General features: G+C 38.7%; 1 protein-coding gene across 10 annotated transcripts in view; it reads right to left on the reverse strand.

Moving 5' to 3' along the window:
- Nucleotides 1-15,107, reverse strand: part of MAST4 (microtubule associated serine/threonine kinase family member 4) — an 816,735-nt gene that overhangs the window by 134,489 nt on the left and 667,139 nt on the right. For all 10 annotated transcript variants that reach the window (XM_072606465.1, XM_072606462.1, XM_072606463.1 and 7 more), the window contains one exon: nucleotides 164-252. In XM_072606465.1, the coding sequence (XP_072462566.1) occupies nucleotides 164-252 (89 nt within the window). The remainder of the gene's footprint in view (nucleotides 1-163; nucleotides 253-15,107) is intronic.

The raw sequence follows: 15,107 nt of genomic DNA on the forward strand, positions 1-15,107 counted from the left end.
GACACTAGACCTCCAAACATTCAGAGAATTTATAGGGAGGCTAAGATTTGGACAGAAATTGCCTCTCCTAGGCATGGATGAACCTGAGTCCTCAAAACAACTCGACATCTTTTAATAAAAGGAAGCAAAAGAACTGGCACAAAATAACATATGGAATAATTACCTGCATGAGCAGAAAGGGGGGAGTGTGGACGAGGCAATGCTGGTGACTGGCCATTTCCTATTAAGCTTTTCCGGTTACTTGTTCGGCAACTGAAAAAAATAAAAAAAGAAATGAAATGAAAGAATGAAAAGGGAAAAGTAGTCAACTTTAAAGTCAAAATTTATTCTCAAGTACATATCAGCAAATTTAAAGAAGATACATAACCTATTTCCCTATGCTATTTAATAAAGTGATCGCCAACCAACACACAGCCACAGACATTTGCAGGGTGACGACATCTTGTCCTCATTTAATTTTTTTCTCAATTACATGTAGACAAAAATTTGTAAAATACTTTTTTAGAATTTTGAGTTTCAAATTCTCTCCCTCTTTCCTCTCCTCCCTCCCTGAGAAGGCAAGCAATTTGATATAGATCATACATGTGGAGTCAGATTGCATCTTGTCTATTAGAAAATAAAACTGATTAATAAGTGGCAATAGCATTAATATTCCTCATCATCAGTGGAGCAATAATAAAAGGTGATCTTTTTTGTTCTTAAAGTGTGTGACACATTCTATCCAGATAATAAATTCAGTTTTCAAATCAATCACAAAATGATGGGGAACATCTTTGTTTACATGTAATTTCTAACACAAAATCGTGCGATGAAGAGCAATGACTTCTCAATCTTACGGTGATACACTAATTAAAAATCTAATTATTGAAACAAAATTCACATCTGTGCCTTTTTGTCAATAGAGCAGTCAATGTTTCCTAAGATAAGTGTATTCTGTCACTTATCTTTTTTTAAAAAAATATTCTTGTAGACTGAATTCAAATTCACAGCACTTTCCACTCAGCAGTAATTGACAAGTATCACCAAAGTAAGCTTAAACTCTTATTAAAATACCAGAAAAGAGCTCATTTAAAAAATAAAACAAACAAACTTATGACCCCTGTTGATTTTAAGCCATGGCATCATCAGATTTCCTCAATACACAAGTAAAAGAACTAGATAAATATATCTTCTGGTTTCGTGGGTAACAGAGCAAAGGTAGAAATGCCCACTCAGGTTGGCTTCTAGGTAGATCCCACCACTCCCTAAGGTAAGAATTTACTTCTTTGTATCTGCTTGTGTCATAGACAGGTTGGTACTTAGATCCCAAGTCCCTTGTTAAGGTGTAGATAAAAGTAGAAAAAAACCTGCTCACAGAGTTAAAAAGGTATTTGTATAGTTAACAGAGCCCACAGTGAGGAAGGGCAGAAGAGCTGTCTCATTTCACTCATGGTACCTCTGGTGAACAGCAGTTCTTCCAGACTCTGCCCCATCCCCAGGTGATTGACATAGATTCCCCCTGTCTTCTGAAAGCAGTCCTTGCTACTGTCATCACTGATCTGTGATTACACAAATGCTCATTATCATTGCTTTTAAGAACTCTATGTTGAGCCACCACCTGGTTCCACATTTGGAAGTGTTTTAGATACTGAGTGGCAATCCTGAATACTGCAGACCTGCTACCTAGTTGAAGTGAGAACATGGAGGAGACAAACAAGATGATGAAAGACTCTGAACACGTATCATTGGAAAGTTGGTTGAAAAAAACTGGAAATGATTAGCCTGGAGAAGGGGGAGTGGATTAGAGGGCATGGGAGCTGTCTTCAAGTATTGGAAAGGCTATACTATGGAAAAGGAAAATTTATCTTGCTACACTCCAAAGTCAGTTAGGTGGTATAGCAGGTAAGAGTGCTAGGCCTAGAGGCAGGAAGATCTGAGTTCAAAACACATTTAATAGCTGCGTGACCCTAGGCAAGGCACTTAATTTCTCTCTGCCTCAATTTCCTCAACTGTAAAAAAAAAAAAAGGATAAGAATATCTATCCCATACCTCCAGAGTTGTTGTGAGGATCAAATCAAATGATGTTTGAGATAATATTTGTAAAGCGCTCAGCACAATTCCTAGAATACAGTAAGTGCTTAATAAATGTCTGTTCTCTTCCTTGCTTCTTTCCTTCCTTACTTTCTTCCTCTCTATAGGTAGAAATGGGAACAAGACAAAGAAGCTGTGAAGAGGCAGCTTAAGCTTTGACATGAGAAAAAACTTCTTAACACTGAGAGATATCCAAGAGTACCTTGGGAGACTCTGAGTGCCCTATAACTGTACTTCTTTATGTAAAGATTAGATGAGCATGTCAGGTATACTGTAGGGAACATTTGTTCAGGTGAGGTCAGACTGGCTAGTTTCTGAGATCTGTTCTAACTCTGACATTCTGAGATTCTGAAATATATCTTTAAATAAAGTACACATTTCAATATCATGACAAATTTCTGATTCTCCCTTCCTATGTGGTATATATATGTGTGTGTATACACACATATACATACACACATGTATACATATATGTATGTATACATATCTTATGTATACATGCATGTATATGTAGGCATATCTTATATGTACACATCCTAAGTATACATGTACAAGAAGCTACTTGATCAGCACCACTAAGATAAAGTTGTCATGATACTGAAATGTGTTCCATGTATTTATATTTATACAGACATACACAGACATGTGCACATGTATATATCTTTATATACACATATCTATATCATACATACATGCGCACACACGTATTTAAAAAACCTCTTTAGACTGCATTATCTAATTTCATTGTTCCTACTAGAGCTTTCAACACTTCCTAGTATCGTTTGTGAGTTTAATTAAGATCAAGTTTACTCCTAAGGTTGCTAATGAGGTTGTTAAATAAGACTGGACCCTTGATGCTTAATTATAAGTGTAGTTTTGTGATGCAGATTCTTATCTATCAAGAATCAGACCAGTTGAATTCATCACCTTTACATCAGAGGCCATCCTCTTTAACAAATCAGAATTTTGTAAAATGTGTTTTGTGTTCATACAAACTGAACGTCTATTTCAGTGCTAGGAATATCAAATATCAACTTACTGACATTAATGAAAAGAATGGATAATGTTCGTGAGATTTATAAAATCCTAGATATTTTGTCTTCATGGCAACTCTAAATAATACAAGAGCAAATTACTCACAATGAAGGTTAATTGCTATTAAAAATAGCAAAGGAAGAATGCGTTGTTTCTCCCTTAACATTTAGCACCTGATTCTGTCATTTATAAAGATTTCATTTTGACAGCCTTAATTATTAATGTTTATATTTGAAATGTAGATAAATAAGAAATGTGAACTGCTTTTGATGCAAGGTTAAGTCTGTGTTGATGACAGCATTTTAACACAAGAGAATTATCAAATTTGGTGGGAGGGTTGTCGATATGACATGTTGACTTAGTTGCAGCAACGGATTAAGAAAAGATCTTTCTTACATCAATAATAACTGCAAACAAAAACTGCATTTTCCAAGGTACACCTGGGAAAACGAATATATTCTAAGGGCCAAATACAGAAGCCAATACCACAGAATAAAGAAAATAACACAGCAAGCATCTTCCATTTTCAGTACAGTCATCGTTGAAAGGAAGGAAAATGACAATTTCAATGATATGTTGAAGATGGGAAGGGGAAAAGAGAATGACTTAAAAAAGAGATCTGACCACTATAACCAGAAAGATTCAACTGAAATTACAGACAAATTAAAGATAGCCAGTGAAATTACAGATAAATTTTTTTTGCCTACTCCATAAAGATATGTTATCTTTACAGATGTATGGTTCAACTCTAATTCATGCAAGAAGAAGTAGCTGCTACTCTGTATGAATTCCACAACATGTAACTAAAAACAACTTTGTCAGATTTTAACAATGTGCCTTAAGTTTTCGTGATGCTAGTAACATGTCCTGCAGAAGCTTAATTAAATCAAACCCTCTAACTTGGGAAGACTATCATAAAAATAACCAACATTTATATCACACATGAAGGTTTGCTATCTCGTCTCAGTCTCACAACAGCCGTGGGAGGTGGCTACTATTATACATAACCCGGCTTTACGGATGGAGAGGATTAGGGTTAAAAAGGGTTAAATGACTGCCCAGTCTATCACAGCTAGTGTCTGCTGTGGTTACCACTGTGGTTATTCAGTCATTTCAGTCACGTCTGACTCTTCATGACTTGCATTTGGGGTTTCTCAGCAAAAATATTGGAATGGTTGGCCATTTCCTTCTCATTTGACAGATAGGGAAACTGAGACAAAGAGGGTTAAGTGATTTGCCCAGAGTCACATATCTAGTAAGTGGGGCCAGATCTGAACCTGGATCTTCCTGCTCTCTTTCCACTGCTCCACCTAGCTGCCCAGTAAGTATGTGAAGGAAGATTAAAATTCAGATCTTCCTGACTTCCAGAATCCTATCAAACACTTAAGAGAGAAATGGGGGAAATTCATAAAGCACCTATCATGTGGCAGGCCATGTGCCTTACAGATATTGTCTTGTCTGACCCTCACAATAACCCTACATGTAGATGCAGTTATTATCGCCATTTCACAGTTCAGAAAACCGAGGCAGACAGAGGCACTTTCAGTCATTTGCCCAGAATCACACAACTAGTAAGGGCCAGAGGCTGAATTTGAACTCAGGTCTTCATGGCTCCAGGCCCAGCATATCTGCTGTGATGAGAACTGGAGAAAATCCCACACCCATTCACAAACAGGATAAACTAAGTTGAAACATAATCATTTCAGACTGGAAAAAAAAATTCCTTGTACTTTAGCCAAAGTTGCTATACCTGAGTTTCTGCCTCATTGACCTCTATCCCACCCGACACCCCGACTCCAGGTAAGGAGAGCACAGGTGAGGTCCTGTCTAGTAAAACAGGAACATTATTTCCATTGTGGTAGGAAATTCCTGGCTGATTTGCATAATTTGCCTGTGCCCAGCACTGAAATACGTATAGGTTTATCTTCTGCTGCATTAATGCCAGAAGACAACAGCATCTCTGCTGTGTACTCAGAATTAATCCAAACAGCATTCATTGTTTCTGTAAAGGAGTCATCTCTGGCTCTTCTTTCCTCTTCCCCCTCCTCTCTCAGTTGTCAGATCCTACAAATTCTACCTCCATTATTATCACTCATATCCATCCCTCCTCCCGTTCATCCCCATACTGCCTACTATCCAGTCTCTTTGCCTTCAGGCAATCCCCCCCAATCCATCCATCCTTCACAAAACTGCCAGGCATATTTTTTTTTGATGCTAAAGGATGATGACATTATTCTCTGCTCAGAAACCTTTGGTGGTTTCCCATCATTCTAACTTCTTGGCATGGCATTTTTATACTAACAGAACACAGTTGACATTTAAGTAGCATTTTACAAATTTGAAAAGTGCCTGACACCCATTATCTTCATTTGGGCCTCAAACCAACCTAGTGAGGTAAGTGCTACAATTAATAAGTTAATCTCCCTTTTTGTCAATGAGGAAACTGAGGAAATGAAGACTCAGAGATGGGGTAAAGGTATTTGAGCCAAGACATTTGCCACCCGTGGGGTTCGGGTGTGGGGGTACAGTACTTCCTTCTTCCTTGGAAGATCAAGAATAATTTTTTTAAAAAAATGTCATTTACTAAGGACAACCTCTACAGCTTCTTTCTTGAATTGGGAAAGAATTAATGTCACTGTGAACCACAAAATGAAGTATTTCCCTGAAAAGGTCGAAATTCAGACAGAAATATGTAAGAGGAAAACTAAAAGCAAGATAAAAAAATAAAGATATAAATATAGGAGATGGAAAACAACAAACATAACAAAAAGAGGACAGAAGTGAGTGATCAGGTTTAAGGATTTATCATCCTTCCTTCAATCTGACCCCTTTGTTAGAAGAAAATCATGGGAAAAATCGAGTAGCCACTGAAACATTCTGTTTCCTAAACAAAGATCTATACCACTACCTGGCTACCTCTAAAATCTAGACATTTAGATAAACTAACATAAGTGAGTGTGTGAGAGGCAGCCAGGACATGATGGATAGGAAGCTGGCTTGAGAGTCAGAAGAGACCTGAGTTCTAATTCTACTTCGGACAGAACCTGGCTCTGTGACTCTGGTCAAGTCACATAAACTCTTAATGCCCCAGGCCATTCTCCAAAAGCACCAGTTGTAGAGCAGATACTGCTCTGCTCTGGTAGCATCTGCCATATCAGTTCTCTAACCTTATAAATTTACACAGGTTTCCTCTAAACTCCCTCCAAAACAAAAGAAAGAAAAGTAAATACACCTATTTGTTGCTGTTGAATAGTTTCAGGCATGTTTCACTCTCTGTAACCCCATTCAGGGTTTTCTTGGCAAAGATAGTGGAGTGGTTTGCCATTTTCTTCTCCAGTTCATTTAACTGAGGAGGAAACTGAGGCAAGTAGGATTAAATGACCAGCCCAGAGTCACACAGCTGGTAAGTGTCTAAGGCCACAGTGGAGCCCAGGTCCTCCCGATTCTAGGGCTGAGCTCTGTCCACTCTCCACCTAGCTGCCCAAATAAATATAGAGAAAAATACTATTTTCTTAGGAACCGGCATTTGGGAAGAAGGGGGCACAAGAGGGGACACAGTTGGTCTGTATTTAATTAAATGCTATGGAAAAGAAAATTTGTTTGTACCTTATGGATTGGATTTTGTTTTGTTCTGTCTTTTATTTTTGCTAATAAGTATTTAAAGGCTTGAAATTCTATTCTGAATAAAACGTAAAATAAAAGCTACTTATTTCCTGCACCCTGTAACCTGAATATAGTTCAACACAGCGACTAGAACTAACTGTGAAATCATGGTTCACAGCTTGGACAGCACCACCCGACAGTTGGATACAGAATCCGGGGGAGCTCATTTTGGGGAGCACTCACGCAATACAGCCGAAGCTTCAGCACATGTGGTTCCCCAAACTCAGATTTGCTAAGAATCAATTGAATATGGAACAGTCCAAGGGATAAATAAAAGCTCAAGGGGACACCCCCCCAAAAAAGAAATCTTACTTGGGAAGTCACCACCATTAGAAAACAGCCCAATCACTTTCTCCTCGTTATCTCGTCCTGATCTGGACACTTGTGCCTAACTTTGGACTCCAATAGAGCATAAAAGTCATCCCATCATATGTTAAAACACATGTCAAGAGTTAGATGCACTGTGCATCCCATCTCTCCCCAGCTAGTACCTACAAAATCTGGTATTTTCATCAAGATCTAAGAGTCAGGGAGAAGGACTAACTAAACTAGTGACTCTTATTTAAGGAGCTCCACCAAAAGGAGGTAATTGCCTCTACCAATGGATTTGGCACCTTCTTTGTAATGTAAAATACTGGAAAGTTTCCTAGGAGAGTTTCCTAGAGGTTATAAGATTTGCAGGATCAAACCTGCACCCAGGTCCTTGGAGCTCTGAGGACAGATCTCTAACCATTGTACAACACTGCTTCTAGGTTAATTAGTAGAGAGATCATTCAGTTAGTAGTAACTTTTAGTAACTGGATCTATTCAAAGGACCCAGAATGTACCATCAGGTGAGGGGAACTTCCATTGTGGAAGCTCCTGCAGGTGCTTGCTTAAGATTTCCTGGAAAAGTCCTACGAGAGAAACAGAGAGGTCAAGTGACTTGCTGAGGTCTGCTAGTATGAGGCAAGTGCACTTACAAGTCAGCACATCTCTCCATCTCTACAAAGTACTCCAAACTTCTCTCTGGAAAAGCCCAGGGTTCACATTTTAGCTCTAACACAATCACAATGGGACAGATCATTTATCCTCCATTGGACCAGACTCATTTTTGGTCACTCACAAAACGTAAGGGTTGGATTAGAAGACTGGTCACGTCTCCATTCTAATGGCCCAAAAGTCTTCGTCTCTTTTTGGGTCAGTAGAGACAGATTGAAGGGCATTTAGGTAGGGCTTTGAATAGAGCACTGGGGATGGAATCAAGAAGACCTGAGTTCAAATCCAGCCTCAGATACTTCCCAGCTTTGTGACCCTAGGCAAGTCACTTAACCTTGGTTGCCTCAGTTTCCTTATCTGTTAAATGGAAACAGCCAACCACTCCAGTATCTTTGCCAAGTAAACCCCAAATGGGGTCACAGAGAGTTGAACACAACTGAACCACCAAAACAAGAGACAGACTGTGACACATGAGGATGTCACGGATGAAAAAGTAGTCAGGGTAGAGAAGTATTAGGGAGTAGCAAAGCCGTCAGGAGGAAATGCCTTATTTATAAGAGCCTTTGGCACAGCAATATTATGAGAACTGAGCAGGCTGACCACACCTTTTCAGTGATTCACAGCTGCTACTCTCCAAAAAGGAGCAGAAAAGTTTCACAGGAAACTTTACAGTGTCTAACCTAGGTCAAACAACGCTTTCCTGGCAAACAGAAAAGAAAATTTATTTCATTTACTTTACCTCCTGTGCCTCCTGGGTCATGCAGCACACAGGATGGGGAGGAGACAGGTTATAAAAGAGGTGGGTGCAGACTTCGGACATACTTTGTGTAAAGGTGCCCAACTATTTTTTTGGCTTGCTTCTAGCATCAGCAGCCTCAGAGCCAGCCCAGTTGGTTGCTCCTGGTCTGAGGGAGTCCATGGAGCCTTTGAAACTCTAACACATCTGGTTGGACCCAGGTTACCACCTAACAGGACAGCCATTTAATCATTCTTTCCCCAGGTTCACCAAGCCTGTAAGGCCTACCAGGTCATGACCTTCTGTAACTGCCCTTGATGACTGAAGCCCAGTCCCATTCTCAAAATAACATTCATTCTGGGACTTGAATTCTAATCAAATCTGATAATGTCCAGGTAATTTCAGGGATGGGAAAAGCCCACTGGCAGTCATTTTTATATTCCCAGCTGACTACAAAGGCCAGCAGTTGATTGGACATACGGTCTATAACCAGCCATCTTTGAGGGTCCTTAATAACATAATGACTTGGGCGAGAGGCATTTCAGCCATTCTGGGAAGCTGGTCTATGATTTTTTAATACATCTTGATAGAGGATCCCATTTACTGAACTAAATTGACGTAGGAGGCTAATGAGACACTGAAGCTTTACCGTACGTGAACATCTGTTAACTTTTGCTACAGTGTAAGAAGCATTATCATCCATTATATGAGAAGTGTTAGAAAGCAATGATGACTTTTTTTTTATAACTGCTTTGCGCATATTCGGTTAAAATCAGACTTAAGGAGAATTAAGTGCATACAAATCAACACAGACATAACACTTTTTTAAATGAAAATTGGTGATGTGTAAGTGTAAGAAAATGACTGGCTGGCCAAGTTTCCTCATGGGAACGCTTCACTACACCAAGGACCTAGAATTTCACTAATGCTTACCCTTCAAATTTAGCACATCATTAAAAAAAATGCCACAGCCAAAAACTGAATCACCCCTCCTAGAACCAGGTGCTTTCCTAAGCATGTCCTTACATGACAGATCTGCAGTACCTTGCTGAGCCCATTCTTGACGTCTACAATCTGGTAGGTGCTAGCCAGAGTTGGGGGCTCCACAATCCAAGTTTTCAACAGTAAATAGCAAACATCTGCATGGTGTTTTAAGATTTGCATGGCACTTTCTTATGTTATCTCATTTTAAATTTGCACATCAACTCTGTGAGGTAGGTGCTACTGTTATCCCCATTTTACAGATGAGAAAATGGATGGCTGAGAAGTCAAATGACTTGTCCAGGGTCACCTAGTTAGTAAATGACTAAGAATCTATGAGAACTCGAGTCTTCCTCACTCCAAGGTCAGAGCTCTATCCTCTATGACACCTAGCTGTCCTGCTTGGAAGAATCTCCAGGCCACAAACAAAAAAATTAAATGCAGGACTTGGGGGTGGAGGGAATGGGTTAGAGAGAGACTGGAAAGGGGAGAACACTTTAAGAGTAGGCATTTATCATCAAAATTTTAAGGAAAAGTCAATGAAAAATATAATTTTGCATGTAATGTGAGGGCTCTGCAACCCTAGCTCAATCAACAGATATGATCAGCTTTTTATAAACGAGATTTTCTATTAACTCGAGATCCCATTTAAAAGTGCAGACTCGTGTTTACTTGAGTCAGGAAGGGACCGACATAACTGGGTATCTGACAAGCCAAGGAAATTTCTAGGGACTTTAAATAACAGGAGAAATTCTAGAAGTTTTTCAGTTGATCTTTGGCCTTGTCTAGTGGTAGAAGATTTCCAGTTGGAAACATCTCTCTTAGAAGGAGAAGAAAGAGTTTACATTTGTTAATGGTTGTTGTTAGGTCTGTAATTTAAAAAAAAAAACCAAAACAGCAACAACATTTAAGAAAAAAAACCTAAAAAGTCACCCAGTCACATACATTTCCGAACAAAGAACTTCTCTACAGTCATACCTGCTCAGCTATCATCTAGCCTTTGTTTAAAGGCTTCGTCAGGAATTCATCACCTCATTTCCTTTTTTAGTAACTCTGATTGAGACAACCAGATGTCTCACTGGATGTAATGCTGGATAGGGAGTCTGAACACTGGAGTTAACATTAATTCTGATACATACGAGCCGTGTGACTCTGGGCATATCATTTACTCTCCTGCTGCCTCAGTTTCCCTATCTGTAAAATGGGGATGCCCCTACTCCCCAGAGTTATCGTGAGGATCAAATTATTCAATACTTTTATAGTGCTTTGAAAACCTTAAGAAGATATAGAAATATTAGCTATTATTTTTAAAAATAGAAATTGTATCTTATGGTATACTGTATCTCCTTCAATTAGTGTGATGCTTTGCACATACAACATCCTTCCCATAAATATTTGTTGAATGAATGACTACAGTGGCTTCCCCTCAGTATTTTAACCAGGGCAACAAAATAATCACACCTATAAAGCAATCAAAGAACAGCTAAAAAGTTACTTATGGATCCATCTACTACACGCTAGGCATAGGAGACAGACAAAATGGAAACAGTCTCTGTCTTCAAAAAGCTTACAGTCTATTCAAGACAAAACTAGAGAGTAGCAAACTGATAAGAACATTAGGGAAACACTGCAGAAACTTCTATATTCAGCCCCTGGGGACCCAGAGAGAGAAACTGCCTGAATTTCAAATGCTTCTGAGAAATTTATAGAGCTCCTATTTCAAGAAAATGTAATTTCTTCCAAATATCAATTTACAAATAATTCCTAAGTGTAGGAAAACTAAATAAAAAATAGGCCCAAGGTCTATAATTGTCTGCTTTGATGGAATGCCAGTTTAAATAAATTTCATATGGTCAAAAATTTAAAGATGAAAGGGACTTTAGAGGCTATTTAATATATAGGGGTTCTTAACCCCTATGATGATGAATAGGATCTGTGCCTTGATTTTGAGAGGTCCAGGAACTTGGATGGGAAGTGGAAAAAAGCTTGTCTTTACTTTCAGTAACTTCTAACAGAAAATTAACATTTGCTCCAATTATTTAAGAACATTTACTTGAAAAAGGATCCACCGGTTTCTCTAGACTTCCACAGCGGTCCGTTACACAAAAACAGTTAAGAACCCTGATTTAATTCAACCTTCTTCACATTATGGGTAAAGTAACTGGGACCTAGAGAGCAGAAATGATTTGGTCCAAGATCACAGTGTAAAAGTAGCTGAACTGGAAGCTCTATCCCAGGGCTCTAATTCCAAGTCCAGAAGCGCATTGATGGATTTTCCCTGGTTACAAAAACAAAAAAATCAAAGAGTAGGGTCTGCCTGTCAGCATGATCTCTGAAACATTAATTCTCAAAATGAATGGATCTGTCTCCTCAAATTTTGACTTATTTTTAACAAATGAAACAAAATCAGGAGTAAGATGCCAAAGCAGTGTGTGTAGAAATAATGAAGGCTTTTATTTTCCTATTTTCTCCTTTTGAAATGCTGTGTTTATAAATTTGTTAACTTTTATGTACTAGTATCAAACCAGAATTTTAAGATAATTTTGAAGGAACGTTTTGTTAAATTGAAAAGTTTCTTAAACAAAGACTATAGCATTGAAGTATTCCTTTCTAATCTATTTTAAAATGCAGTCAGCCTCATTTTGCTACACTGAGAAAAACTTTAGTAAGCAACGAAATATTTGTTTAGTCTACTGGCCTCATTAGTTCTCTAGTTAAATCTGATCTGTTAAAGTAGTTAGAAGAGAGATGAATTCTCCCTCCGAAGAGTACACCATCATTCCTTTCTGAATTTAAATGAGCTAAGGGTCTTTTTCTGTGACTCTCTAGGTAAGTAGCACAGGTGCGCTAATACACACAGATGAGTCACTCAACAGCTCCAAGCATTAGTTTCTTCATCTGTAAAATGGGGAGTTAGAATAAATTGCATCTATGGTCCCTTCTAACAATAAAATCATAGGTTATTATCCTTTCCTTCCCTCTCCCCTGGCTACCCCAATAATATGGATCTCATTTTAGCCAGCTGCTTGACTGCTTAGGAATCCCTTTAATTTGCACTGAAAATCAACATGCCATCAGAGGCAGATAAAAAAAAGGCAACTTTAAGAGCTAGGAAATGGTGCCTTAAAACAATGAATGCCCTTCTATCCCATACAATTTCAAAAAAAAAAAAAATGCAATTTGACCAGTATGGAAAAAGAGAGCAAAACACCTCATTTAAGGAACCAAATTACAGATTTACAGCTGACTGCATGTCTGCTCACATGGGGGGAAAGCACAGATTCAATAAGCATTTTTAAGAATCAATTAAGGAATTCGGGGACATTTAATAATTAGCATATACTATACATGAGAAGCATCAGTGTAACAGAGAGACACCACCGTTTTCAAAGAAAGACAAGTAGTTTAGTAACTTTTTGAGAATCGTTCCTGATTGCTTTCCAGATTGGCTGGACCAAGTCACAGTTCCACCAACAGTGCATCAGTGTATGCATTCCCCCACTGTCCTTCCAACATTTGCTAATTTCCTTTTTTAATTATCAGTTTTTGTCAGTCTGATAGGTGTGGGGTGGAACTTTAGAGACGCTTTAATTTGTATTTCTTCATTAGTAATTCAGAATTTTTTTTTCGCTTATGGCTCACTGGCTACATAATTTTAGTGAAGTCTTTTACCCTTATAAGAATCAATTTCTTTATCTATAAAATGGAAAGGAGGCTGGCCTAGATGGTCTATGAAGTATCTGTTATTCCAAAACATTATGATTCTATAAGGATCCCAAAGCACTAGAAATGTTCAATTTCATACCCTTTCTGATATAGTTAGGCATCCTCAAGTTAAAGAAGTGGAGGGGGAGGGGAAGCATACTGGGCTTTTGAGTGCATGGAAGTTCTTTGAGGACACAGGGTCTTTCTTCCTTTCTCTCTCTTCCTTCCTCCCCTTTTCTTTATTTCTTTTTTCCTTCCTTCCTATGTTTATCTTTCGTTATCTTTCTTTCTTTCTTGCTCCTTCTTTCCTTCCTTTTTTCTTGTCTTCTATCTTTGTATTCAAGATGCCTAGCATGGTGTCTTACACACAGCAGATATTTAATAAATGGTCCCTGGATTATAATAAAGTAAATGATACATTTATCTGTGAACCAAAACGTTTATCACAAGAACGTACAATGATTAGTACTGGGAAGCTCTTGCAACCTTTTCTCAATTTTCTGCAAGAACGGGATGTGGTAAACCAACAAGCAGCTTTGTGCCCTGGTTTCTGCCGTTCACTTCCTTTATTTCAGATTCTCACAAAATAAGTTTGTTGATGACACAGATGCCAAAGCTGTGATAATGGGCATGGGAGTAAAGGGGGAGGAACAGCATGGAAAACACCAGGAAGACCATCCAGAGGGACATTAAAATAAATACTACATCCATGCATTGCTTAAATACTTAGAATTCACTGCTGCTACTACTACTGGTTTCCAACGTTAAAAAGCAGTGCTTTCAGAAGGAAAGCACAAAAACAACAAAAGGTCACACACATCCATCTTGCCTTCATTTAATTGTCAGATGTCCCTTTCTCATTTGCTTTCCTTGATGTTTTGTCAGCCCCTCATTTGGCAGATCTGAGATTGGCCAAAACAACAATAACCAAAAATAATCTAAAATTCTCCAGCTGAAGGTTGTGGAACGTGGGAGTTGCAGGAGAAAGGCTTTTAAGTAATTTTGCAATCAGCCACACTATGACTCTTAGCACCAGGAGGAGACTGAAAAATCTCTATTCTTCTTCTCTCGCTTCTAGAGATCTCCAAAATTTTGTTTTTTTGAAAAATTAAATATATTTTTTTTAGTTAACCAGCATTTATTTTCTTTCTCTCCCACCTCCTCCCCATTGGAAAAAAATGAAAGAAAAACCCAAACTCTTCTAACAAATATGTATAGTCAAGCAAAACAAATCCTCTCATTGGCCACAGCCACAAATCTGCATCTCATCCTGCATAATTAATCCATTAGCAGCTCTGTTAGGAGGAAGGTAGAAGGCTTCATTTGGAATTGCAGCTGAGCATTATACTGATCAGAAATCTGCAGGCTCTTAAACGGCGCACCTCACAACGTTCTTGTTATACTATAAATTATTACCCTGAATCTGATCACTTTCTTCTCCATCAGTTCATACAAGTCTTCCCACTTTACAGACCCTAAAGGAAGGCCCCCTCCCCAGAGTGGGACTTGGGGATGTATACGGAATTACTTTTCACGTGCCCAGCTCTAAGATAGAGCTCTGGATAGTCTTGTGAACATGTGCTCCTATAAGGGGAGCTGGTAGATACCCTTGTTGGGGGTGGAGGTGGGGGGAGAGGGAGCATCAGATGTGAAACTTGCAGATCTGGATCTGGGCGGAGAAGTGAGAAGAGCACCTGGTGTCTTCATGTCACTAGGGAGCTTCTGTTACATATTTGCTCTTAAACAAATGAGTAACAACAGTTAAGTCACAAACAAAAAAGGCCCTGCTCCATTTGCCTTCTTTCATGACTAACCTGTCCCACTCCACAAGTCCGCCCTCCCTGCTCTTATCTCAGTGACTCTCCTAGCCCTCCATCCTCGTTTTTCTTTATTCTTTTGTCATGTCTTGGATAAGAATTCTTCCTCAGGATTCAATCAG

Source organism: Notamacropus eugenii, chromosome 4 (genome assembly GCF_028372415.1).
Source record: "Notamacropus eugenii isolate mMacEug1 chromosome 4, mMacEug1.pri_v2, whole genome shotgun sequence".
Taxonomy (NCBI): domain Eukaryota; kingdom Metazoa; phylum Chordata; class Mammalia; order Diprotodontia; family Macropodidae; genus Notamacropus; species Notamacropus eugenii.